A 26,825-nucleotide genomic window follows, 5' to 3' on the forward strand; every position below is an offset into this window, starting at 1 on the left:
GAGCTCTCAGTAGACAAACACTCCACAGAGATCACCTGACGGGACTAAAGATGCCACCTGTGATATATTTCCGAATGCAAATTGGGTGAGGAAAGATTTTACAATGCTCACTAAATAATTTATAAATAAGTATTATAAAAAATAAGCAATTTATTCATTGCGTTATTTTTATTACAGTTTAACCTAATAAAGGGATTTAAAATAAACCATCTTTACATTTCTTTCAGGGCACAAATACAGTATATGGTCCTCCTCAATACATAAAGCTAAGTTGATGCGTAATAAGGTGACAGTGGCCCAGTAATTTAGAGGTGACATCGTCATTTACCTCAAAATGGCCATCTATGGTAAATTATACTCCCCATATATCTCCAGTGGATCCTGTGCAATTCCCAGAGTCAAATAAGGTTGAAAAGTAAAGAGACAGAACAGAATTATTATTGTTTTTTGTTAAAAAATGGAAAATTATGTGGGGTTACCCTTTACATTTCAAACAGACCTTTGTCCAGCCTTACCTACATACTCTACAAGTAGAGGTTATTGCTGATATCTCACCATTCTACAAAGCATTGAAAATTAAGAAAACCACGCAATCACCACAACAAAATCCATCCATAAAACACGCAATACAGAAATAATTGACACCCAAAGTTGTCCTGTAGAAGCTGTCTTATTTTTTCTATAGATATTCCATGAAATGGATGCATGAGGACCTTCGGAGAAATATGGCTGTGCGTCTTATTTTTAAATGAGAAGCTTGGATACTTGTAGACTCACTACTTTATAAATAAACCCCTGTGCGTCAGGTTCCTGTTCGTGTTTCATATACAAACAGGTATCCTAGTGTAGCTTGTCATTAATCAATAATGATGTTGTTGTCAATGCATTAACATTAAAGAACATTTCCAGGCAATGCCAACTGAACTGCTAATGGAATCCAGGAAATATTTGAACTGTGCAGCAGTCACAGTATTAGATCCTTTTAAGTTTTCTTTTAGCCTTGGAGAGCAATACAGAAAGTGGCTGGGGGAGAGACTGATGCTTCATCCAGTAAATAATGTGGAAGATATAAGGTTTATATTCAGGGCTACTGACAATTTACGGATACTAGTAACTATAAGGATTTATTGGTATGTACAGTAGTATTGTAGTCATGTACAAAAGAGGAATGCCATGGAGAATCCTAGCGCCATTCACCAGCAGGCTGTGCTCTTGTTCATTACAGCATGTTGGCTGCCATTAGAACTAGAGTTCTAGGTTCAACTCCTGACCTGGGCATTATCTATGGGGAGTTTGTATGTTCTCTCTGTTTTTTGTGTGGGTTCTCTCTAGCCACTCCAGTTTCCTACCACATCCCTAAAACATATGGCTTTAGACTATAGTAGGGATAAGACTGTGAGCTCCTGTAAGGCACAATTAGTGACAAAGCTATGTACTCTCTAAGGTTCTGCAAAATAAATTAGTGCTATAATAATACATTACAATATGTTTTAAATTGTAGCCTCACTCCACTCATTGTACTGGGGTAAACTGTGAAGGGAGGGATGACATGGCACACCACTTTCAGAAAGATGTTGACTCTAATGGAAGGGTAGAAGGTGTGTGTGTGGAGGGGGGTGGGAGATGTCAAAAGTCATCATATCATGTGCAATGGAAATGTAATGGAGGGATTTCAACCTTAAAGAGAATCTGTACTCTGAAATTCTTACAATAAAAAGCATACCATTCTATTCATTATGTGCTCCTGGTCCCCTCTGTGCTGTTTCTGCCATTCTCTGCTGCAAACCTGGCTTGTAATTGCCAGTTTTAGGCAGTGTTTACAAACAAACTAACCAGCTTCTAATAGGCTCAGCTAAGCAGAGTGTGTTAGTCACACAGAGCCTGCAGGGGGTGTGTACAGCTTCTAGCTAATCACAAGCAGCCCTGCACATTCCAGTCTGACTGCCTCAGCCTGACTGTGCCGACTATAGAGAGAAGATTAGATCATATAACAGAGATAACACAGCTACTGTGCAATTAGGAAAAGCTGCAGTAAGCCAGACCACATTAGAAAAGGCATAGGAACTTATAGCATAGAAGAAATAAAGATAAACAATTTGTTACAGAGTCTCTTTAAAATATTTGTTGCTTTTTGAAAATGAAAGCTAAAGGCTGAAGCCCCTTTACACTTGGCTGTGCATTTAAGTCATTCACACTAGTAACATAATTTATTATAAACCAATGATTTCATTATGATGTTTGTAACGGAATGCTTCTTCCTATTTCTCCACATTATGAGGTTACTAATGACATCTTAGTATGATGTAATTGCAGACTTTCATCTCAGGAAGAGCATACAGGTAAAGTGGATTTGCACCTTAAAATCTGCCTCTCAACTGAACATTATCCTTTCCCCCTTTATGCTGATAACCAGAGAGGAAATCAAAGCAGAGTGGCATACACATGTCATTGTGCATTAGGGCAAACAAATGCATCTGCTAAATTTCCCCCATATTACATACATAGCCATAAAACTCATGCAACCATAATTTCCTCTAATAATATGTGCAGCCATCATTTCCCCCTGCAACAGATGCAGCCATCATTTCCCCCTGCAACAGATGCAGCCATCATTTCTCCCTGCAACAGATGCAGCCATCATTATCCCCTGTAACAGATGCAGCCATCATTTCCTCTGATAATATGCACAGCCATCATTTCCCCCTGTAACAGATGCAGCCATCATTTCCTCTGATAATATGCACAGCCATCATGTCCCCCTGTAACAGATGCAGCCATCATTTCCTCTGATAATATGCACAGCCATAATTTCCCCCTGTAACAGATGCAGCCACCATTTCCCCCTGCAACAGATGCAGCCAGCATTATCCCCTGTAACAGATGCAGCCATCATTTCCTCTGATAATTTGCACAGCCATCATTTCCCCCTGTAACAGTTGCAGCCATCATTTCCTCTGATAATATGCACAGCCATCATTTCCCCCTGTAACACATGCAGCCATCATTTCCTCTGATAATATGCACAGCCATCATTTCCCCCTGTAACAGATGCAGCCATCATTTCCCCCTGTAACAGATGCAGCCATCATTTCCTCTGATAAAATGCACATCCATCATTTCCCCCTGTAACAGGTGCAGCCATAATTTCCTCTGATAATATGCACAGCCATCATGTCCCCCTGTAACAGATGCAGCCATCATTTCCTCTGATAATATGCACAGCCATCATTTCCCCCTGTAACAGATGCAGCCATCATTTCCTTTGATAATATGTGCAGCCATCAGTTCCCCCTGTAACACATGCAGCCATCATTTCCTCTGATAATATGTGCAGCCATCATTTCCCCCTGTAACACATACAGCCATCATTTCCTCCCTGTAATATGGGAAGACATATACCATAACTTCCTATACCATGAGCAACTATCACTTCCTCCCAATTTCTACAGTTACCTTTAACCCCACATAACAGATTCAGCCATCATTTTTCCCATATAAGAAGTTCAGACATTATTTCTGCTGTATTCCATATGCAGACATCGTTACCCAATGTAACAAGTGCAACCATCAACCATCATTCCCTGATGTGACACGAATAGCCATCATTTCCCCTGTGTAATCTGTAGCTATTATTTTCCCTTGTAACACATGCAGCAATAAATTCACCACATACAACAAGTGTAGCCATCATTTAGAAGTACAGTATAGCCATCATTAACCCCTATAACATGTGCAGTCCTAATTTCCCCACATCACACATTAGAAGCAAAAGTTTTTATTTAAATACTACACTGTAACTGAGATCCAATTAAGTGTCCCAATTATAATTCACTCCAACTAGTTTCCATGTCTTTGAAATCAATCTGGGATTTTGCAGTTCTCATCTGCCATCCTTCTGACTTGAGTGAAAACCCTGACCCCTCAAATTCCATTAAATGCCTGTCTACTCCATCACCCACGCTCTGCAACACTGACACTGATTACTAATTGACAGTACTTGGCAAGTTTACATTTCACACTAGGAATCCTCTTATTATGATATCAATCAATATCTTATGATGACTCCTGCCAGTAAAATCCAAGCTTTTCGAGTTCCAGTAGGCGGTAATTAGGGTCTGAATGGATTGTAGGGGTTGAGGATCTTCAATCAGGTCAGAAGGCTGACCCATAAAGTCCTTGCAAAGACTCAGATAGATGTAGGTAGGCATATGCTGCACAATACTTTTTATGAGATAGGACATTTAAACATTGAATTTAACAAAATGCCCTAATCTGACCTTCCGCTGGGCTCCCTCACATGCTCGATAACAACCATTTTCCCAGTATAGGGGGGCCTAACAGATCTCGCATTGGTGAACATATTGCCAGTATTAAAGGCAAAAAGGACCTTTCTGTCCTGACACCGGTAGTAGGCACTTTAAGACCGCCTATGGCTGCAGGTATAGCAACATTTGTTTTGTGGGCCTTGTCAGGATACAGGATGATACGTGGTGGGAATTTTGATCACCTCCTTTTGAAAAAGGGAGCACGTTGGATTTTTGAGCTTAACAGGATCTGTACTCCTCCACCTAGTTACCCTACTGTTTGCCTTATTAACACACATCTGTTAATGCTGTGCAATGTACGATCAATATTATGATCAAAATATTGACTATTGATTGGATATGCCTGTTCTTTGTCCAGCTGTTGCTGTTGGAAGCATGGAGAGCTGTGGATGGGATCAGTACATAACCAATGTTTGCATAGATTTTCACTGCATAAGGCAGTACAAAGGTAGCAGTTGCTACATTGCAACCAATATTAGACAAAAAGTCTTCTGAAATCTTGTCCAATATTTACTGGTGCAAAAAGACAGACCTGGTTAATTATCAACATTTAGAATACATTGAACGGTTACCTAGTTTACCACAAATTGTATAGTATATGTCTAGCGTTTGCCTGATAGTGGTTGGAGCATGGGAAGCCACGAGTGGGAGCAGTGCATGAGCCATGGTGCGCAGGGCCGGGCCGAGGCATAGGCTGGAGAGGCTCCAGCCTCAGGGCGCAGTATAGGAGGGGGCGCACCATTCATTCAGCTGTCATTCCTAATTGTGTTTAAAGCAGAAAGAAATAAGAAAAGGGGATACATAGCAGTGACTGCAAGCCAAATAACTAGATATTAAGGTGTTGGGGAGGTTGTGGGCCCCGTGGCACCTCTTAGTCTAATAGCAATCAGTGTGTGAAGGCTGGGGTGGCAGGGATGGAGGGGCGCACTTTGGTGTCTCAGCCTTGGGTGCTGGAGGACCTTGTCCCGCCTCTGATGGTGCGTATGTTTGTACTGCATCGTGCAATACAAAGCTGCAGCTGTAATGGTGGGATAAGTATTGGCCAAGATTTCTGATGTCTGTATATACTGTAAATTGATATTGGTGCAAAGAGGTAGACCAGGTAAATACCCATGTGTAATGTGGGCGCAGGGAGAAGCCGAAATACATCACTCCCTGTGCTAGGTAATCTTAGGTATTATATTAAATGTATGCCCCTACTTTTTTGTTAACTTATAGCTTATGAATATAAATTAATAATAAACAGCAAACTATGATGCTAGTATCTGCCTGACGATAGTAGCGAGACAATGAAGCCTTCTATATTAGCCGGGCTACTGGCACTCAGTGCGGCTGATGTTTGCAGAATAGCCTGATTAGAGGTAAATAACCAAAATCTGGAACACATAGATTATCTGATCTACCACAAACTGTGTAGTATATGCCTAGCATCACAATGTTTGTAAAGCTCCATACACATGCTCAACCAGAGTAGTTATAAAATAAGCGATTTCCAACAGTTATCGACAAATGCCTATTGGATCGTTAACGGAAGTGCATAACTTTGGAAAGATCATTTGTTATCGTTTAATATAAGCTACTAATAGCAATTATTGTTTGAAATTATCTGCCAGGACACAGTCTATAGATCACAACGGTAAGTGGTGAGGTCAAAAACTCCCTAAATATCAAAGTAGAAACTTGCTCTGTTCACATGAGCATTGTGGTGATACAACAACATGGATATTAATAAATCATGCATGCAGGGGAAAGAGGGCTTCATCTGTGGCAAAGGGAGGGAAGACTGGAGAATTGGCATAGAACTGACACCTTGCTGAAAGAAGTGGGGAAAAAATGACAAATTAAGTAAAGCATTCAGAGAATTCCCACTAATCGGTTGTAAGTAGCCCTGAGTGTCAATATCAGCAGGAGCAGTAATCTGATACGCAGGGATGCTTTTTGGCTTGATCTGTCTGCCCACTCACATACAAGAAAAATACAAACTGTGGAATAGAGGCAGCTGCAGTGTGGATGTAGCATAAAATGTAATCTCTTCAATTCAAAAACAGCTGAATTATCAGCTGAATAAATCTAGGCACAAAGAGGAAAACCTCTAAAATATCAACAATCCATTTTACTTTCAGTGTGATTTTTCTGCTGTGGCATTATTTTGTTATCTGTCATTTAGCTGTTTGTTTATTTCTTGACTCCTTGTGATATGAGATATTCTGTCTGCATTTAGTGAATGATTTAAAAGGCCAGGGGTTTTAAATGGAAGGAGATATTGTGTCGCTGGCTCTGTCTTGTAACTTGCTACTCAAGAGATGTGCCAGGCCAGGAGATTAAGAGCTTTCTTGTCAAGCAAGTGTTTGGTTCATAATGTCTGTACAGCTTGTAAACTGTATGGCAATAAATAAAATAAACAAGTATAGAATATACACATACAACAAATTTGTTTATATAAAGAAGGCTTTATTCAGGTTTTGCAAATAACATAGTCAATAGACAAGTCAGGTACAGACCATCATAATAAGTCATACATTCGGCAGTTGCAGCAAAATAAGAGAGTAGGAAAAAAAGCATTTGAAAGAGAACACTAGGTGTTTGGATTTAGATTTTCGTAATACGTAGACCATAGATCCCAGATAGAATTAAATCTATCAAGGTTGTCAATTGAAGCATAAAACAATCTGTCTGTTAGTTTAATATTGTTCATCCTGTCAGAGACCAAAGCAATAGAAAGAGTAGCAGTTTTCCATTTCAAAGCTATGGCCCAGAGAGCTGATAGCACCAGATATCTGTATAGTTTCTGGGATTTTTTTGGGATTAGTGGATTCGGGAAGAATAGTAGATCTTGCTTTTTGTTGATCTTAATATTAAGAGAGAATATCTTGGAAGCCAACTCATTCCACTGATCCCAAAACTCTTGAACGACCCTACAGTCCCAAAAAATGTGGGGAAGAGAGCCGTTGTTATTACAATTACGGAAACATAAGGGAGAGACTGAAGAGAACATCCTGTGCAGTTTCATTGGGGTAAAATACCAACGAAGCATAAGCTTATTGGCGGTGTCCTTTAGGATATTGGAAGCTGAAGTTGAGGCCATGTTAGACCAGATTTTTGACCAGGTGCCTAGATCAAGTTGTTCTCCTAGGTCTTGTTCCCATTGTAACATATAAGGCAGTTTACTATTAGTGCCCATACCAATCAACATTAGGTAAATTCTAGAAATAGAGCCTTTGCCTCGGCCTTGGTTGTAGTACATAATCTCAAAAGGTTTAAGAGGGTCCTGTGGGATAGGGTTGTATATTGACTGAAAATAATGCTTAATTTGACAATAGTGGAACATTTCATCATCAGGGATGGATCTAGAAAAGCGGAAGTGATAGAAAGAAGAAAACTTGTCCGCTATCCAAAATTTATTGGCAGTGATTAGACCTTGGTCTTTCCACCAAGAGAAAGATTGGGGGTTTTCTAAGGCAGGGGGAAAATCTGGATTACCCAAAAAGGATATCCGAGTAGACAGAACAGGGGCCAGTTGAAATTGGGCTCGGGTAAGGAACCATAATTTGAGAGAATGGGCTACAATAGTGTTAAGGGGAAGGATTTTGGAGATTATCTGCTTATTAGGGGAGGCTATTAGTGTGGGTAAATGATAGGGCTCAATTGAACCAGCTTCAAACTGGCACCAAAGTGCAGGGTCCACTGATTAGTTCCAATCTAATAGTTGAGACGTACGAGCAGCTAAATAGTAGAGCCATAAGTTGACCATTCCTATACCACCAGAAAGCTTGTGCCGATATAATATTGTAGAACGGATTCGAGGGGGTTTATTATCCCATACAAATTTATTGAAAAGGGATTGAAAAGATTTTCCCGCTAAAACAAAAACAAGTAGAATAATCAAAGACACTGTGATTGCATGGAGGGAGCTTTGTAAGTTATTTATGGTACCCTACCGTGTGTCCAAATATATGCCCCTATGGGGTCTTCCGGGATTCCAGGCAAGTATTGCCCACAGGGGTTTTCTTGAATGGCAGAGAAAAGGGATAAAAAGATTAGGGGATCTCGTCGATTTGAGAGAGGGGAAACTTATGCCCTTCCTGGAAGTTCGATTAAAATACGATATTCTCAAGCATCACTTCTTGTTTTATGGCCAACTGTAGTCCTACGTCCGAGATGAGGGAGGTAAATCTCCATTGATATATATTTTAAATGATTTCGACAGGTTCATATCCCCGCACACAAACAAACTGTCTCTTTCAACATTACAATCCAGTCTACAACAAATTCGAATCACAAATAGAGCTTTTCATAATCTGTCTCGCTGGTCGAGGGACATTCCGGGGGAGGAAATTGAAAAAAAAATTATGGAAGGGTATCGTATGTCGTATAAATTAATCCTAGGAGAAAACTGGAGAGAATCGCAGCTCAAACTTATACATAGGGCCAAATACGCATTTAATATAAAATATAAAAATCCTCCTGCTCACTATTCTCCAGTTTGCCCAAAATGTGCCCTTCCAGAGGCAGATCTATTTCACTGTCTGTGGACTTGTCCAGTGATCTCGGTCTTCTGGACTAAAGTAACAAATTACATCAACACAATTAGCAAAATCAAGCCAGAAATTGATCCCTTACTGATGTTATTTCATTATACTTCACCGAAAAATCCTTCCTCGGGGGGTCCCTCGACGGCGGATATTAACATGTCCAGATTAGCACACTTAATGGTAATGGCCGCCCGCAAAGTAATCTTTAATAAATGGATCTTTTCTGGTGTCCCAACAGTGTGGGATGTTAGAGAAGAACTTATTCATCTCTTTAGAATGGACAGATTGGAGGCCTTGCTACATAAGGACAAAAAAACAAATTCTTTAAAACCAGGAGACCGTTTATTACAAAGACCTTTTCTAAAAGAGAAATAATTGAGGTGGTATTACCTTTCAAAGATACAAAATGGTATTTAACAGAACATTTGTCTGGCACATTAGGAAAGCTAAAGGTGACATAGGTGTTTATCTTATAAAAGTTTGGAACCAGAGACGACGAGAGAGGGTGGGAGGGCCGGGGGGAGAGGGGAGAGGGAAAGGGGTTAAAAAGGTTTTGTTCAATAAGGGCATATCTGTCGGACTAAGGTGGAGTCTTAACAAACGTTTAACTGAGCCTTAATCTGGTAAAATATTTTAAAAAAAGGAAGTAATTCCATATTTCATCTGACTTTGATATAACACCTTGTAATTGTGTAAATTTTATGTGTCTGTTGGACAAAGTGAAAACCAAATAAAAATTTGTTTTAAAAAAAAAAGAAAAGGGATTGAAGTTGGGCTAATTGGTTCTTCCTAAGAAGGATGGGCAATGCCCTAAAATAATACAACAATTTGGGCAAAAGGATCATCTTACATGCCAGGCTGCAGCCTAGCCAGCCAATCTTATAAGTTGACCAGTCTTTGAGGTGTTTGGAAATAGTTAAAAATAGGGGGGGGGATAGTTTGCTTCAAAGAGAGATGAATACTTAGGGGTCAAAAATACCCCTAGATATTTAAATTTATGATGCTGCCATTTAAAATCAAAGTAAGCTTCTAATAGCTTGACTGCAGGTCTAGGAAAATTGATTGGCATAGCTGCAGATTTGGCAGTATTAACCTCTAGCCCTGAAAAAGAGGCAAATTTTTCCAAAAGAGGAAGCAATATTGGAAGTGAGGTGACAGGCTGAGACAAAAATAACAACACGTCATCGGCATAGAGCAACATTTTATAAGTTTCATCATGGCCATGAATATCAGGGTGTTGACGCAGGGCCATTGCCAGGGGCTCCACCGCCAGAGCAAAAAGCAGAGGAGATAGTGGGCACCCCTGACGGGAGCCCCTACGCAACCTAATGGGATTAGAGCAGGCTCCTGGAATATGAATGTGAGTTACCGGGTCAGTGTAAAGAGCCTTAATAGCTGAAACAAAAGGGCCGTGTATGCCAAAAGAGGGTAAAACCAGGTGTAGGTACTCCCAGCCCACTGAATCAAAAGCCTTATTGAAGTCTAAACTTAACATCAGAAAGCGAGAGTCAGTGAGCTGGGAGTCCTGGATAAGATTAAGGGCTAAACGAACATTATCATATCCTTGGCGGCCCGGTATAAAGCCAGATTGTTCCTTCTGAATTAAAGAGTGCACCATCGAAGCCAGTCTGACAGAAAGGATTTTTGAAAATAATTTTATATCGTTATTAATAATTAAAATAGGACGAAAATTATTAGGAAGAGAGTGATTCAGGCCTGGTTTTGGGATTAGGGACATGTTAGCTAAAAGCATTTCTGGGGGAAAGACTCGCCCTTTAGGACGGCGTTAAAAACAGGGATCAGATGGGGGATTAATAAATGAGCAAATTTTTTGTAATAAGAGGATGAGAACCCATCAGGACCAGGGGCAGAAGAAGATTTGAGTTCCTTAATAGCTTTGGCTAATTCATTGTGGGTAATGGGGCATTTAACCGCGACAATTGTTCAGGGGAAAGATTAGGCAAGTTCAAGGAGGAAAGCCAGGAAGATGCCTGACTGGCTTCGATGGGGGCTGGCGAACCCAAGAGTTTAGCATAGAACTTTTCAAAAATTCGAATTATTTGCTGGGGTAGAACCTCTAGGCGGCCACTATCATTCCTTAATTTATAAGCATGGGGAGGTTTGTAAAGGTTATTCAATTTCCTGGCGAACATGGTAGAGGGATTTTGACCATATAACATGAATTTAGCTTTTATAAATTTAAGAGCCTTTTCTGCTTTATTGTTTAATAAAAGATTTAATTCGGTCCGCTTATGCTGGAGCAACTGAACTAAAGAAGGGTCCATCGAGGAACCATGTGATTTATATAGTGCTTCTAGCTCTGAGGTAAAGAAAACACTTTTTCGTGATCTATCATTCTTTGCCTTAATAGCTTTAGAGATAAGGATGCTCCTAATAGAGGGTTTGTGCGCAGCCCATAGCAACCCTGGTGATAGATCAGGAGAAGAATTGAAGCAAAAATAATCTTCTATAGAGGCTGCTATCTCAGAGCGATCAACTTCCGAGGCAATTAAACTATCGTTAAGGCGCCAGCGCTGATATGAAGGGGGAGGACCAAAAGAGTTGAATTGAGCCAATACAAAATTATGATCCGACCAGGGGCAGATTTCAATAGAAGAAGCTGATATGCTAGCAGAAAGATGTGGGGTCAAAAATATGTAATCAAGTCTAGCATGAGAATAAAAAGTATACTCACGAGAGCCCATATTGAAGGCTCTCCAAATGTCGACCAATTGGTTCTGAGAGAGCAGCCTCTGCAGCTTTCTAGGAAAGCTACGAGCAAAGGGTGAGAGAGTGCTCCTATCTAGTGCTGGGTTAGCTACCACATTAAAATCGCCCGCTAAGATTAAATTGGGAGAAGAGTATTTTTCCAATAAAAAGCTTAGCTTAATAAAAAAGTCAGCTTGAGCTGTGTTGGGGGCATAACAGTTAAGCATGGTTTTTAGTTTACCCGCTAGGACCCCTTTTAAGATTAAAAATCGGCCCTCTGGATCCTGATAAGACTCTTGTAAGTCAAACGATACCGAATTGTGCAAAAAAATTGAAACCCCTCTAGCTTTTTTAGCAAAAGTGGAATGATAGTGGCGGCCAAAAGCCCTGTCAAAGAACTGAGGGGATTTACCCCGGGCAAAGTGAGTCTCTTGCAAAAAGAGCAGTGAGCCTCCCAAACGTTTGTATGTGGAAAAGGCCTTATGCCGCTTGCAAGGCTCATTTAAGCCCTGCACATTGTGCGATATCATTTTAACCATTATTAAATTTTAAATATAACAGGCACATACAGCTTATCAATGACGGAAATACCTGAGTGGACTGATAAGTGAACAAAGCCTTAAACAGAACGAAAATAACAACTAAAATAATCAAACGAGAACAGAGCAAAAACATAAAGAACCATCTGGAAGCCCTAAAAAGGGACATCTTAGTCCAGGAATCAACACCTTTCGTAAATGGGCAGCTAGCGATCTTCTAAGCAGCCCCAAAGGTAAAGGGGGGGAGGGGGGAAGGCAGGCAGACAACGGTCTTGGCATGAAGCCTGTTCAGCCCCAATTGGAAGTACACATAATAAAATGAGGGAGATCATTAATAGTTACTGAATCCGCAGCAGGGTCGGTCATTCATCGGAACGAGACATTCTAGGAGACTTGGAGGCCGAAGGTTGAGACCAGATCGGAGAGACACTCTGGCGTCGTTGAGGAGTCGGTATGGAGGGGGGTTGCAAGCCCAGCTTCTCCAACAATGTAACTCCTTCAGCTGGCGTAGTAGCTGTAAGCACTGAGCCATCCTGTGAAATGATAAGTTTAAAGGGGAATCCCCATCGATACTGTATTTTAGCAGCTATAAGCACTTTCGTGATGGCTTTCATTTCACAGCGTTTATCTAAGGTCACAGGAGAGACATCAGGGTATAACTGCAACTTGAATCCTTCAAATGCAATTTCGGTAGCTTTGCGTGCGGCCTGTAGAACACGTTCTTTCAAAATAAAGTCTTTAAAGCACATCACCACATCTCTGGGGGGCTTATTCTCAGGGGGCTTGGCCCGTAAGGCTCGATGTATCCGGTCGAATACAAAGGTCTCTTCCTCCACATCAGGGAGGAGGTCAGAAAATATCTTAGTAATGGTAGGCCTTAGATCGGTATAGGACTCGGGGAGGCCCCGGAGACGCAGGTTACTGCGCCTATTGCGATTGTCCAGGTCTTCCATGTGGAGATGCATGGAGCTTACCTCGGATTTGAGGGTGTCATGTTCAGCCACAAGCTGCTTGTGCGCTTTGCATAACTCGTCGTGCTTTGTCTCAAGTACGCCAGCGCGGGCCCCGCTCTCTGCTATCTCATGGGAGAGGGCCTCCGTGGTTTTGCGGAGCTCCGTTTGCAGCTTACCTACAAATCTGTTGTAGGTGCGGTCCAGGGCGTCTTCGAGGTCACGTTTAGTGAGACCGAGTTGCTCCGGGCTGCAGGAACGCGAAGAGGAGTGTCTCTGAGGCGATGAACGGTTAGAGCGCCTGGAGCCATGTTGTGAAGACGCCATCTTAGGTTGGGCCCGGAGAAAGTAGCTCATAAGAGGGCCTTCCGAGCTGCCGGCTTGCGTCTTACTTCTCCCCGGCATGCACTGAGTTGGGGGGATGAAGGTAGGATGATATAAGGATAATGGCAGGACAGCTGGATTACATCCCCGGTATAAAAGGGTTGAAACAGAGCGGAGCTTAGCTCACATGCGTCCGGCCGGAAGCATGCCGCGCCACGCCCCACATACAACAAATTTAAGCAACTTCTACATAGACTTCAAGACACAGTGATAAAAGAGTGCCTTTACCATTGTAACCCACAAATAACTGCAGAAGCAACCCTAGGGTCCTGATTTAAAAAGGATCGCCAGCACCAGCAGGATAACCAAGTCATCTCGCAAACCTGGACTGGGTTTATTAAAAATGGTCTGCTACATGCTCCTGGGCAGGATCAGGTCATTGTGGGGGACATTTATCAAGAGTGTCTGAGACAAAATATTAGTAGGTTTTTAGAAATCTGTGCAGAACTGTCTCAGACAGCCTAAGAAATCACTAAATAGTGCAGATTCCTTCTAAAACTGTTGTAACATAGGAGGAGTTAGGAAGGTCTCTCAGACAGTGCAGTGTGTGAGGGGAATTGCTGTTGCTGAGGTAACCAACACAACTGCTGTATTGATAGTAGCAGACTCTGAGGAGGAATTCAGCAGGGGGAGGAGCACCACACAAATTATGTCTTGCCTGCACTCTGCAATCATGTCTAGCCTGCAATTCTACATCTGTAGAACTGCTATCAAGCACTTATTAATCTGCGCCAGTTTAGAGATGGATTTGCACTGTTCTTAACTGTAGTGCTGCTCTAGAAATCCACGCTAAATTGCCATTATTATCTAGGATTTAAGAAGGTTCTTATTATCTTGCAGAACTGTTCTCCCTGCTGGTTAGAACAGATTAAGAAGAAAAAACTGTCGGTAATGCTTTGATAAATCTGGCCCAGTAAGTCATAGTGACGGTTGCTGAAAGGCATGTGAAATAATGGTTGTGTGCTTGCAGCGGTATGCAGCACACACATCCAAAAGATTTTTTTTTTCTAAATAAGTCGAAGAAGACAACTTGAGTTTATTAGAAATAATAATGCACTTGCCTAATGAAAGAACATGCGTCAGCAATCATGCAACTGCCAGTTCACTAACCTGTCAGAAACCCCCATGGTGTTTAGCTATGACCCATGAGACATTTTGAAGTCTTTTACCACCTAATATCAAACATTTGGTTTACAAATCAGCTTAAGGGCTTGTGCACATGGACCACTGTTGGCGTCTTGCTTAGCCTACGCTAAATGCTTTTCTGCTACTGAGCAGAAAAGCGTTTGGCATCAGTTCTCATTGTTCTGTACTCGTATTTTGAGCCCCTCGGGGGAAAGAGAACCGCGAACGCAAATGACGCTAGTAGCTACACGCCTTTAAAAATTCAATCTACGGCAGCGCTCGCGCAGTCACTGGCAATCAAAGGTAAATGCATTGAGATGAATGCTTGCTTGATGACCCTTTTGGTGCTCAGAGAGCAGCAAATGGTGTAGGATAAAAGTTGCCAAGTGACACAACAGGGCCTTCTGGCGAAAGGTGCCTATTAATGGTGCAATTTTAGCAAAGAATTGACCTTCCGATACAATAGGTACGATCCAATAATTGTGATTGGAAGGAAACAATCAGAAATCATCGATCGGGCCCATCATTGGGATAGAAAATAACATGAATATGATCCTTTCAGATAGAAATGATAGACAAGACAGATTGATGAAATGATTGATAAATTGATTGTTTGTTGTCGATTGGCACCATCAACCCTATCCATTCTAATCAGTCAGAAGGTTAATTGTTCAGGAAAATTGGACCATTAATAACCACATGTTCTCCATCCCATTGGAAGGTACCCCCAACATTTAGAACCTTATGGGTTGGAACTAATTAGAGGATGGAGCCCCCACATTCAGGGGCTGTGCAGGAGCTGGAGGACAGCCAGAGAATGTTTAACATTCACCACTTGTTACATTCTGTTTACTTAAATGTATCTATCTAAACTTCGGATGCGTCTGTATTTCTATCCACGGAACTTTAAAGCTCTGTGTGTAACCCTTCCAATGCTGGTCTAGTAAAAAAAAAATGCTCGTTGCATATAATATGCTGTAAATAATGTTTTAGAGCAAAGTTGAAATGCAGGGTTATATTCCACTTTAAACTTGGTATACTTGGTAAACTTGGGGGTATTTAGAGAAGTTACCTGTTGGATGATTATGAGTCATCCTCCCACATTCAATGCTCACTTCTATCAAGGTCTCCAATCTCTCTGGTTTCCAGTATCGCATTCCAATGCACATGGCTTTGGTTGCAGCTCCAAATCCTGAACCTGAAACAAAGCATAATGACTTAAATGGCGCCATACTTCACACAATGTCTACCTTATTAGATAAGAATTATTAATATATATTTTTAATTATTATTGTTTTAGCCCTAAAAAGCAATTCAGGTTTTGAAGAATTAAAAAATAAATATGGTAAATACGGTAAATAAATCACGAATTCAGTGTTTGAAAATTCCCATAAGTAAAGTGAGAATTTTGGACTTTATAGCATCGAGTTCAACATATTGTACAGATAAGTTTAGTGTAACTGCGTGTCTGGGAGTACTATACATGGAAAGCGTCAGTGCTGCTTGACAAAGATAGTGCTAGCATGATGATTAACTCATTTCACACAGTCTGTAATGTAAAAGCTTGCATATAAAGCTACTCTAATCCTCTCTTTGTATGAGGTCTATATAATACGGTATATAATATGTAACTGTTAAATTACACATTGCTCAATTAAAAAATAAAATAAGACAACATATTGAATATCCAGAAGTCCAGCGTAACATTAAGTAGTCCTGTGCAGTAATGAATAGCTTATTAGGGTTTATGATCAATACATTAATCTCAGATTGATGCCTCTCTTGTATGAAAAAGAAGGGATAAGAAATCCCTTTTGTGACACTGGTAATTACCGTATATACTCGCAAGCAAGCCGACCCCCCAACTTTTACCTGAAAAAGCAGGAAAAAATGATTGACCCTCATATAAGCCGGGGGTAGGAAATGCTGTCCGAGTGATCCCCCCAGTGTGTCTCGGTGTAGTTAGTATAGTGCCCAGTATGGGTAGGTGGTGCCCCAGTATAGCTAGTAAAGTGCCCAGTATAGCTAGTATAGTGCCCAGTATGGGTAGGTAGTGCCCCAGTATAGCTAGTATAGTGCCCAGTATAGCTAGTATAGTGCCCCAGTATAGCTAACATAGTGCCCAGTATAGCTAGTATAGTGCCCCAGTATAGCTAGTATCGTGCCCAGTATAGCTAGTATAGTGCCCAGTATAGCTAGTATCGTGCCCAGTATAGCTAGTAGAGGTGTAGAGAACGGTTCGCCGGCGAACGGTTCCAGGCGAACTTCGGGGGTTCGCGTTCGCCTGCACCAGGCGAACTTTTGCGGAAGTTCGATTCGCCCCATAATGCACTATGAGGGTCAACTTTGACCCTCTGCATCAAAGTCAGCAGGCACATTGTAGCCATTCAGGCTACACTAAGCCCTGTAGCCCTACCCCCCTTTATATAAGGCAGCCTCCGGCGGCCATTACAGTCACTCGTCTGCCTGCTATTAGACAGACTAGGGAGAGCTGCTGCAGACTTGTTCTTCTAGGGACAGATTAGTTAGGTTCTTGGCTGCTTAGCTTGCTCCTGGCTGATTGTTATTGCTTTTATAGCACCCAGCAACAGCTCTTGTCAGAGCTCATCCTGTACTTTTTTTTTTTCTGTGTGTCAAACTGACACTTTTGTTGCATGCACAGCATTGCTAATTGATAGTGTGTGTGCCACTGCCAGCAGCGCAGTACATTCAGTGACTACCTGTGTGTGTGACAGGGAGCTGCACATTGTACTACCCAGTACTGCAAATACCCAGTACCTGTTGTGTATACTTAACCCACCTCATCACTGCATATACCTAGCTTTGTGTTGAGTGAACCCAGCTCACTGCATCTAAATACCTGTTGTGTTGAGTGAGAACCCACCTGGCCACCTCACTGCATCTAACTACCGGTTGTGTTGAGTGAGAACCCACCTCACTGCATCTTAAGTACCTTCACTGTTCAGTAATCCCAGCTCACTGCATCTAACTACCCAGTACCTGTTGTGTATACTTAACCCACCTCATCACTGCATATACCTAGCGTTGTGTTGAGTGAACCCAGCTCACTGCATCTAAATACCTGTTGTGTTGAGTGAGAACCCACCTGGCCACCTCACTGCATCTAACTACCGGTTGTGTTGAGTGAGAACCCACCTCACTGCATCTTAAGTACCTTCACTGTTCAGTGAACCCAGCTCACTGCATCTAACTACCCAGTACCTGTTGTGTTTACTTAACCCACCTCATCACTGCATATACCTAGCGTTGTGTTGAGTGAACCCAGCTCACTGCATCTAAATACCTGTTGTGTTGAGTGAGAACCCACCTGGCCACCTCACTGCATCTAACTACCGGTTGTGTTGAGTGAGAACCCACCTCACTGCATCTTAAAGAGAACCTGTACTGAGTAAAAATATTTAAAATAAACACATGAGGTAACTTCAAACGAACATCGCATAGTTACCTTGCCATCAGTTCCTCTCAGAAGCTCACCATTTTCTTCTGACAATGAACCCTTCCAGTTCTGACAATATTTTGTCAGATCTGAAATATATCAGTTGCTGTCAGTAAAATATCAGTTGCTGTCAGTTATAGCTGAGAGGAAAACTGATGCACCAGGTAATGTCCATGTTTCCCTATGGCTCAAGTGGACAATGTTACAGTTTAACTGTGTGCTGACCAGAAAGCTGTTATGGGGTAACGGCCATTTTCAAAATGGAGGACGGAAAATTCCCTTGATCACAGTGGACAAACAGGACGCAGTAGAGGAGAAAGACACTGAGGAGTAGACTACATGGAAGGTAAGTATGACTTGTGTATGCTTATTTTGACTTTTAATTTTCAGTTCAGGTTTTCTTTAAGTACCTTCACTGTTCAGTGAACCCAGCTCACTGCATCTAACTACCCAGTACCTGTTGTGTATACTTAACCCACATCATCACTGCATATACCTAGCGTTGTGTTGAGTGAACCCAGCTCACTGCATCTAAATACCTGTTGTGTTGGGTGAGAACCCACCTGGCCACCTCACTGCATCTAACTACTGGTTGTGTTGAGTGAGAACCCACCTCACTGCATCTTAAGTACCTTCACTGTTCAGTGAACCCAGCTCACTGCATCTAACTACCCAGTACCTGTTGTGTATATTTAACCCACCTCATCACTGCATATACCTAGCGTTGTGTTGAGTGAACCCAGCTCACTGCATCTAAATACCTGTTGTGTTGGGTGAGAACCCACCTGGCCACCTCACTGCATCTAACTACCGGTTGTGTTGAGTGAGAACCCACCTCACTGCATCTTAAGTACCTTCACTGTTCAGTGAACCCAGCTCACTGCATCTAACTACCCAGTACCTGTTGTGTATACTTAACCCACCTCATCACTGCATATACCTAGCGTTGTGTTGAGTGAACCCAGCTCACTGCATCTAAATACCTGTTGTGTTGAGTGAGAACCCACCTGGCCACCTCACTGCATCTAACTACTTGTTGTGTTGAGTGAGAACCCACCTCACTGCATCTTAAGTACCTTCACTGTTCAGTGAACCCAGCTCACTGCATCTAACTACCCAGTACCTGTTGTGTATACTTAACCCACCTCATCACTGCATATACCTAGCGTTGTGTTGAGTCAACCCAGCTCACTGCATCTAAATACCTGTTGTGTTGGGTGAGAACCCACCTGGCCACCTCACTGCATCTAACTACCGGTTGTGTTGAGTGAGAACCCACCTCACTGCATCTTAAGTACCTTCACTGTTCAGTGAACCCAGCTCACTGCATCTAACTACCCAGTACCTGTTGTGTATACTTAACCCACCTCATCACTGCATATACCTAGCGTTGTGTTGAGTGAACCCAGCTCACTGCATCTAAATACCTGTTGTGTTGAGTGAGAACCCACCTGGCCACCTCACTGCATCTAACTACCGGTTGTGTTGAGTGAGAACCCACCTCACTGCATATAGCTAGCATCCCCCCGAGATGGACAAAATGGACAAACCAGGTAGAGGAAGAGGTAGAGGCAGGCCCAAAGGAAGGCCACCAGGCACCGGCAGGTCTGTGCCAGGTGGTGTTTCTCTGATTTCGTGCGGACCTGCCCCAAAATACAGTGCTCAGAAGAAGGCATGTGCCATCACTTCCCAAAATCGTGAGGAGGTGATTGAGTTTTTAACACAGAACACCTCATCTCCCGCAGCCACCAGCGCTACAACAAGCACCACATCCGCTGCATTTGACACTTCGCAGGAGTTATTTGGTGGTGGTGGTGAAATCACTGATTCCCAGCCACTACTGCCACAACAACAAGAAGGCGCAGGTACACCACCTCATACGTCTGAGTTAGGTGGCGATAATATGGACGTAACGTGTGTGGATGGGGATGATGGTGGACCACCTGAAGTTGGTGCACTTGAGGAGGTGTCTGAAGAAAGCACAGCTGGCCAGGAGGATTATGATGACGATTATACGGATACCACATATGTTCCCGGTAGAGGAGATGACCAGGGGGACAGTTCAGAGGAGGAGTCAGAGAGGAGTAGAAGGAGACGACTCCATGATAGAAGCAGAGGGAGCTCGTCCTCAGAAACAGCTGGGGGCAGTGTCCGGCGCCATGTATCGCCAGCTATGGCCAGCCAGCACACATGCCCTTCAACGTCAGCTGCTGATGCCACCGTAGCGTCATCAGCCCGGGGGGGCTCAGCGGTTTGGAAATTTTTTCACGTGTGTGTCTCAGATCGGAGCAAAGCCATCTGTTGTCTCTGCCAGCAAAAATTGAGCCGTGGAAAGGCCAACTCTCACGTAGGGACAAGTGCCTTACGAAGGCACCTGGAGAGAAGGCACAAACAGCTATGGCAAGAACACCTGAGGAAAAGCAGCACCCCTCAAAAGACAAGCCACCCTCCTTCTCCTCTTCCTCCTTCAGGTGCATCGTCTTCATCCACTTTCTCCCTTGCACCTTCACAGCCACCCTCCTCCACACCGCCTCTTCCCTTAAGCGGTTCCTTCTCCTCTGCCCACAGCAGTACCCAGCTGTCCGTGAAGGAAGTATTTGAGCGGAAGAAGCAAATGTCTGCCAGTCACCCTCTTGCCGGCGTCTGACAGCTGGCGTGGCGGAACTATTAGCTCGCCAGCTATTACCATACAAGCTGGTGGAGTCTGAGGCTTTCCGTAAGTTTGTGGCCATTGGTACACCGCAGTGGAAGATACCAGGCCGCAATTATTTTTCACAAAAGGCCATACCCAAACTCTCCCGTGCAGTTGAGAGGCAAGTGGTGTCATCTCTGGCACACAGCGTTGGGTCAAGGGTCCACCTGACCACGGATGCCTGGTGTGCCAAGCACGGGCAGGGCCACTACATTACATACACAGCCCATTGGGTCAACCTGGTGACCGATGGCAGCAAGCAGGGAGTACGTGGCTGCGCAGCAGACCGACTTGTCACACCTCCACGGCTTGCAGGCAGGCCTCCAGCCACCTCCTCTCCACCTGCTACCACCGCTTCGCTGTCGTCATCCTCCTCCTCCTCCTTGGCTGGTGCCACGATCTCCTCTCCAGCTACACAGCCCCAGCACCCCAGGGCCTATGCTGCATGCCAGGTACGACGGTGTCACGCAGTGTTAGACATGTCTTGCCTGAAAGCGGAGAGTCACACTGGAGCAGCTCTCCTGGCTGCTCTTAACAAACAGGTGGAGCAATGGCTGACCCCGCACAAGCTTGAGATCGGCAACGTGGTGTGTGACAACGGCAGCAATCTGATTGCTGCGTTGAATTTGGGAAAGCTGACACACATACCCTGCATGGCACATGTGCTGAATCTGGTCGTGCAAAGATTTGTGTCCAAGTACCCAGGCTTAGAGGACGTCCTGAAGCAGGCCAGGAAGTTGTGTGGGCATTTCAGGCGCTCTTACAAGGCCATGGCACGCTTTGCAGAGATTCAACGTAGAAACAACTTGCCGGTGAGACGCCTGATTTGCGATAGCCCGACTCACTGGAATTCCACCCTGCTGATGTTCTCTCGCCTGCTAGACCAGGAGAAAGCCGTCACCCACTGCCTGTATCATTACAGTACACAATCTGGGAGGATGGGGATGTTGTGGCCCAACAACTGGACACTGATGCGAAATGCATTCAGGGTCATGGAGCCCTTTGAGGAGGTGACCAAACTGGTGAGTCACGATGAGGGCACCATCAGCGACTTGATCCCCTACGCCTACTTCCTGGAGCGTGCTGTGCGTAGAGTGGTGGATACAGCTGTGGAGGAGCGTGAACGAGAAGAGTTACGGCAGCAGGAGTCGTGGGAGCCATTTACACACGAACCCGATGTTCCCACAACACCTGCGGCAGCACAGAGGGGGGAGGAGGAGGAAGAAGAGGAGTCGTGTGGGGAAGGAGAGGAGTCATACTCTGATGATGGTGATGATGAGGAAGGTGTTTCTGTGGAGGAGGAAGAGGCGGCGGAAGAAGAACAACCGCGGCAGCCGTCACAGGGGGCTTCTGCTGCTCCACGTTCCCGTGGTATTGTTCGTGGCTGGGGGGAGGAAGAGGAGTTGCGTCCCGTCACTGAGGAAGAGCAAGAGGAGATGGAGAGTACGTCTGCATCCAGCTTTGTGCAGATGTCCTCTTTCATGTTGTCCAGCCTGTTGAGGGACCCCCGTATCAAAAAACTCAAGACGAATGACCTGTACTGGGTGGCCACGCTACTAGACCCTCGGTACAGGCACAAAGTGGCGGACCTCTTAGCAACTCAACAAAAGGCGGAAAGGATGCTGCACTTGCAGAACAAGCTGTCGATGATGCTTTACAATGCATTTAAGGGTGATGTGGCTGCAAAACGCAATCAAGGTACCACAGGCAGTAATCCTCCTCCTCCCAAGTCCATGCAGGCAAGGACAGGACGCTCCAGCGATCTCAGGGTGATGTCGGACATGCGGACGTTCTTTAGTCCAACTCCTCGCCATAATCCTTCCGGATCCACCCTCCAACAACGCCTGGAGCGGCAGGTAGCCGACTACCTGGCCTTGAGTGTAGATGTAGACTCTGCGAAAAGCGACGATGAACCCTTGGACTACTGGTTGCGCAGGCTTGACCTGTGGCCAGAGCTGTCCCAATTTGCCATACAACTTCTCTCTTGCCCTGCTGCAAGCGTCCTGTCAGAAAGGACCTTCAGTACAGCTGGAGGCATAGCTACTGAGAAGAGAAGTCGCCTAAGTCACGACAGTGTTCAGTACCTGACCTTTATCAAGATGAATGAGGAATGGATCCCGGAGGGCTACTGCACGACCGAAGACTAAGTCAGTCCCCACACACAGCATCTCTGCCTGCAGGCCGCTTGACTGCCTTCTCCGCCACCACCAACAGGGTCCAGGACTCTAGGCGGATTCCTGAATTTTTAAGGCCGCTGCTAGCAGCGGCCGCTACACTAATTTTTCTGGTGCGTGTACATGCCTGCCTAATTTTTCTGGCTGCACTGCGGGCAGCTGCAACAACAAAACAAAAGGCATGTACATGTGCCCATCCCCCTTCATGATCATTACCTTGCCGCGGTGAAGGGGCTTGCGCATCACAATGAAGCAATGACCGCCGGCTATTTGAGTGTCTCGGGTGGGGGTGGCACACAAAAGATAATAAGGTCGTTGCTTCATTGTGGTCAGACCAAATTTGATCAGCTGGACAGTCACTGTTGTTCTATCATTGAGCTACCACAGCCCGGCGACCATATGGGCTTGAAAAACGCCACGGCCTACACTCTGGCCACGGTGCACACCAGTCCAGTACGGCCGTCACTACGCAAACAGCTGTTTGCGCTGCGTTACACAGTGAGTTTGGTGTGTCAGTGTGTAGCAGAACTCTAATTACACTCCCTGATTGATGTATACCCATGCAAGACGTTTTAAAGCACTTTAGGCCTGCAATTTAGCATTCAATGTGATTTCTGCCCTTAAAATGCTGCTTTGCGTCAAATCCAGATTTTTCCCCGGGACTTTGGGCATGTATCCCACTCCGCCATGCCCCCCTCCAGGTGTTAGACCCCTTGAAACATCTTTTCCATCACTTTTGTGGCCAGCATAATTTTTTCTATTTTTGAAAGTTCGCATCCCCATTGAAGTCTATTGCGGTTCACGAACTTTTCCGCGAACCGAACCTTCCGCGGAAGTTCGCGAACCGAAAATCGGAGGTTCGCGACATCTCTAATAGCTAGTAACGTGCCCAGTATAGCTAGTATAGTGCCCCAGAATAGCTAGTAAAGTGCCCAGTATAGCTAGTATAGTGCCCAGTATAGGTAGTAAAGTGCCCAGTATAGCTAGTATAGTGCCCAGTATAGTGCCCCAGTATAGCTAGTATAGTGCCCAGTATAGCTAGTATCGTGCCCAGTATAGCTAGTATCGTGCCCAGTATAGCTAGTATAGTGCCCCAGTATAGCTAACATAGTGCCCAGTATAGCTAGTATAGTGCCCCAGTATAGCTAGTATAGTGCCCAGTATAGAGAACATAGTGCCCAGTATAGCTAGTATAGTGCCCCAGTATAGCTAGTATCGTGCCCAGTATAGCTAGTATAGTGCCCAGTATAGCTAGTATTGTGCCCAGTATAGCTAGTATAGTGCCCCAGTATAGCTAACATAGTGCCCAGTATAGCTAGTATAGTGCCCCAGTATAGCTAGTATTGTGCCCAGTATAGCTAGTATAGTGCCCAGTATAGCTAACATAGTGCTCAGTATAGCTAGTATAGTGCCCCTCCCCGCTCCCCCCGTGGCCGCCGCTGCTATTACCTTAGCTCGGCGCTGCTTCTATTCCCCTGTCCTGCTCGTATAATTCACAGCAGCGCGCCCCACGTAGGCTGCTGTTATGACGGAGGGAGCCGTAGAGAGAGCGGCTTCCTGTAACGGCGATGTGTATCGCCGTTACTATGGGAACCGCTCTCTATGGTTTCCTCCCTCATCACAGCAGCCGCCGTGGGGCGCGCTGCTGTGAATTATACGAGCAGGACAGGGGAATAAAAGTGGCACCAAGCTAAGGTAATAGCAGCAGCGGCCGCGGGGGGAGCGGGGGAAGCGGGGGCCTTCATTATCACATGACTCGCAAGCAAGCTGACCCCTTAACTTTTGACCCACTTTTTGGGGGTCAAAAATTCGGCTTGCTTGCGAGTATATACGGTATACAAATCACAGTCTGTGGTGCCTTTGCACAGCAGACCTAAAAAGGTGGTGGCTCTTCCTGTTCTGTGCATAGTGTGGACATCATCAGCAAGATGGCAGCTCCCATGCAGGCAAAATGCAGCAAAAATTAGTAATGGGAAAGAAGTAATAGTGGAAGCTTACAGTGGAGCCTGTTACTTTAGTATGCATTGCAGATAATGTCACATGCCATAAGTAAAAGTTTTTCTTTACATTCTTATTCTGCATAAATTGGTTAGCTCAGCTATATAAATAAATGAATGGATAAAAATAAGAACAACAAAAACAGACCTGTCTATGTTTATGAAACTTCTAATGGTAGGTGGAGCTAGCTAAAAGTCTGTAATATGTATGAAAGCATTCATTGATAAATATGAAAAAGCTAGTAAAACATACTTGTATAGTTTCAGACAGGGCCACAATTACTTTTTGAGCCTCCAAAAAAGCAAAATTATGGTCCCTCCCATCCAGGCCTTTCAATTATACTCGCACCCCTTTGATATGTGTTATAGCGTTCTAGTGCCTATTGTGTTATGCTCCAGTTTTCCAGTGCCCCCCTCAGAGTGTGTTTCATGTTCTGAGTGACCCCTGTGTTGTGTGTCAGCTTTGCAGGGCATCCCAAAATCTGTCTAAATTTTCAAGGGCCCCTTTATTTTGCTCCAGCTGTCCACTGCTCCCCAGAATGTGTCCCACTTTTCTAGTTCCCCATATAGTGTGTGTCCAGCTTTGTAGGATTCCTGTATTGTGTCCCTTGTACTGTGACCAGTGAGAGTGTGTCAGCTCTGTAAGTACTGATGAAGACTCTTAGCACTGAAAGAAACACATTCAGTGTGATGCAGAAAACTTCACCATCGTTTTTTTCCATTTTTTGTTGTTGTTGTTTTTTTAGGTATTTGCTGACTTTACTTTACCGCATGATTAAAATAAACAGCAATGAGTCTGGGTTGATATAGCACCTAATTACAAGCATAAACTAATGCACAAACCATGCACAAATTATCTTATTAGGTATTACCAAATGATTCCTGGCAGCTTTTCTGTTGCCTCTCATGGTGGCTTTAAGTACCACTGAACCAGGGCAAAATGATCACATGAAGCCCATATGGGTTAGATTACCATTGAAGATGTATCCTGTTCTTTGTCAATCCCCCCCCCCCCCCCCCATGTTGCTCCCCTGCCTCTCGGAAGTTCCTCTGAGAAGCACAGATCTATTTTGCGCAGATGCGACTTTTGAGCTGCACCTGTGCAGTGAAAGAAAGTGCTCATGAATAAGTGCTTCCTTTCTCTGGTGTTTGCGCGATTTGGACCTTGTGCCTGAGCAGTTCTGATACATGGGCTGTCGCTAGGGAAAGCTTCCTGGATTTCATACTTGTTTGGGGGATCCCATTGAATATGAAGACAACTAGGCACTGAGAACGGAGGGAGAGGACAACTAGCACTACCAGGATACCTCTTCAATAGTAATCTAGCCGACCACGGGCTTTAGACATTTTTTTCAAACCCAATTAAGCAAATGTGTGTAAAAGTTACCATCAATAAAGACAAAGTTTGTGATAGCATTTTTTTTTACTATGGCAGAAGCAGGAAATTATGAGTGGGATATACACACGACCAGAGTGGCTTACTGAGTGCACTTTAAGAAGCTGTTGCTCTTTTTAGCTGCTCCTGGCTTTGAGTCCTACAGAAGGAAAGTGCTCTACAAATGGTAGCTGATCCATTTATTCAAATCCACTCCAAAATCATTGAACTGTAATTATAACCAGCATCAGAGACCACCTATAATTACAGCTGGACAATCTGGGAGCTCTCACGGTGCCCAGGAATGCTGGCTACTGCCGAGAGCATAGTGATACATGATCCCACTTATTTCATTTGTGTCCAACTTCCACTACAAGTTAGCAGCAATATTATATCCGAAGGGGCTGACGACACATTCACAGCTTACAAATTAATGAATGGATCAATATGTTGCAGAGTTTGAAAGATCCCAAAAATTATTTGGAAAAGGATACATTACTGACCAGTGGCGTAGCTAAGAAGCTTTGGACTCCAGTGCACGTTTTAGAGCCATCCAAGCATTTTAA

General features: G+C 44.0%; 1 protein-coding gene across 2 annotated transcripts in view; it reads right to left on the minus strand.

Moving 5' to 3' along the window:
• Positions 1-26,825, minus strand: part of ADPRHL1 (ADP-ribosylhydrolase like 1) — a 57,980-nt gene that overhangs the window by 22,411 nt on the left and 8,744 nt on the right. For both annotated transcript variants that reach the window (XM_068268092.1, XM_068268093.1), the window contains exon 3: positions 15,637-15,762. In XM_068268092.1, the coding sequence (XP_068124193.1) occupies positions 15,637-15,762 (126 nt within the window). The remainder of the gene's footprint in view (positions 1-15,636; positions 15,763-26,825) is intronic.

This window comes from Hyperolius riggenbachi, chromosome 2 (assembly GCF_040937935.1).
Source record: "Hyperolius riggenbachi isolate aHypRig1 chromosome 2, aHypRig1.pri, whole genome shotgun sequence".
Lineage (NCBI taxonomy): Eukaryota > Metazoa > Chordata > Amphibia > Anura > Hyperoliidae > Hyperolius > Hyperolius riggenbachi.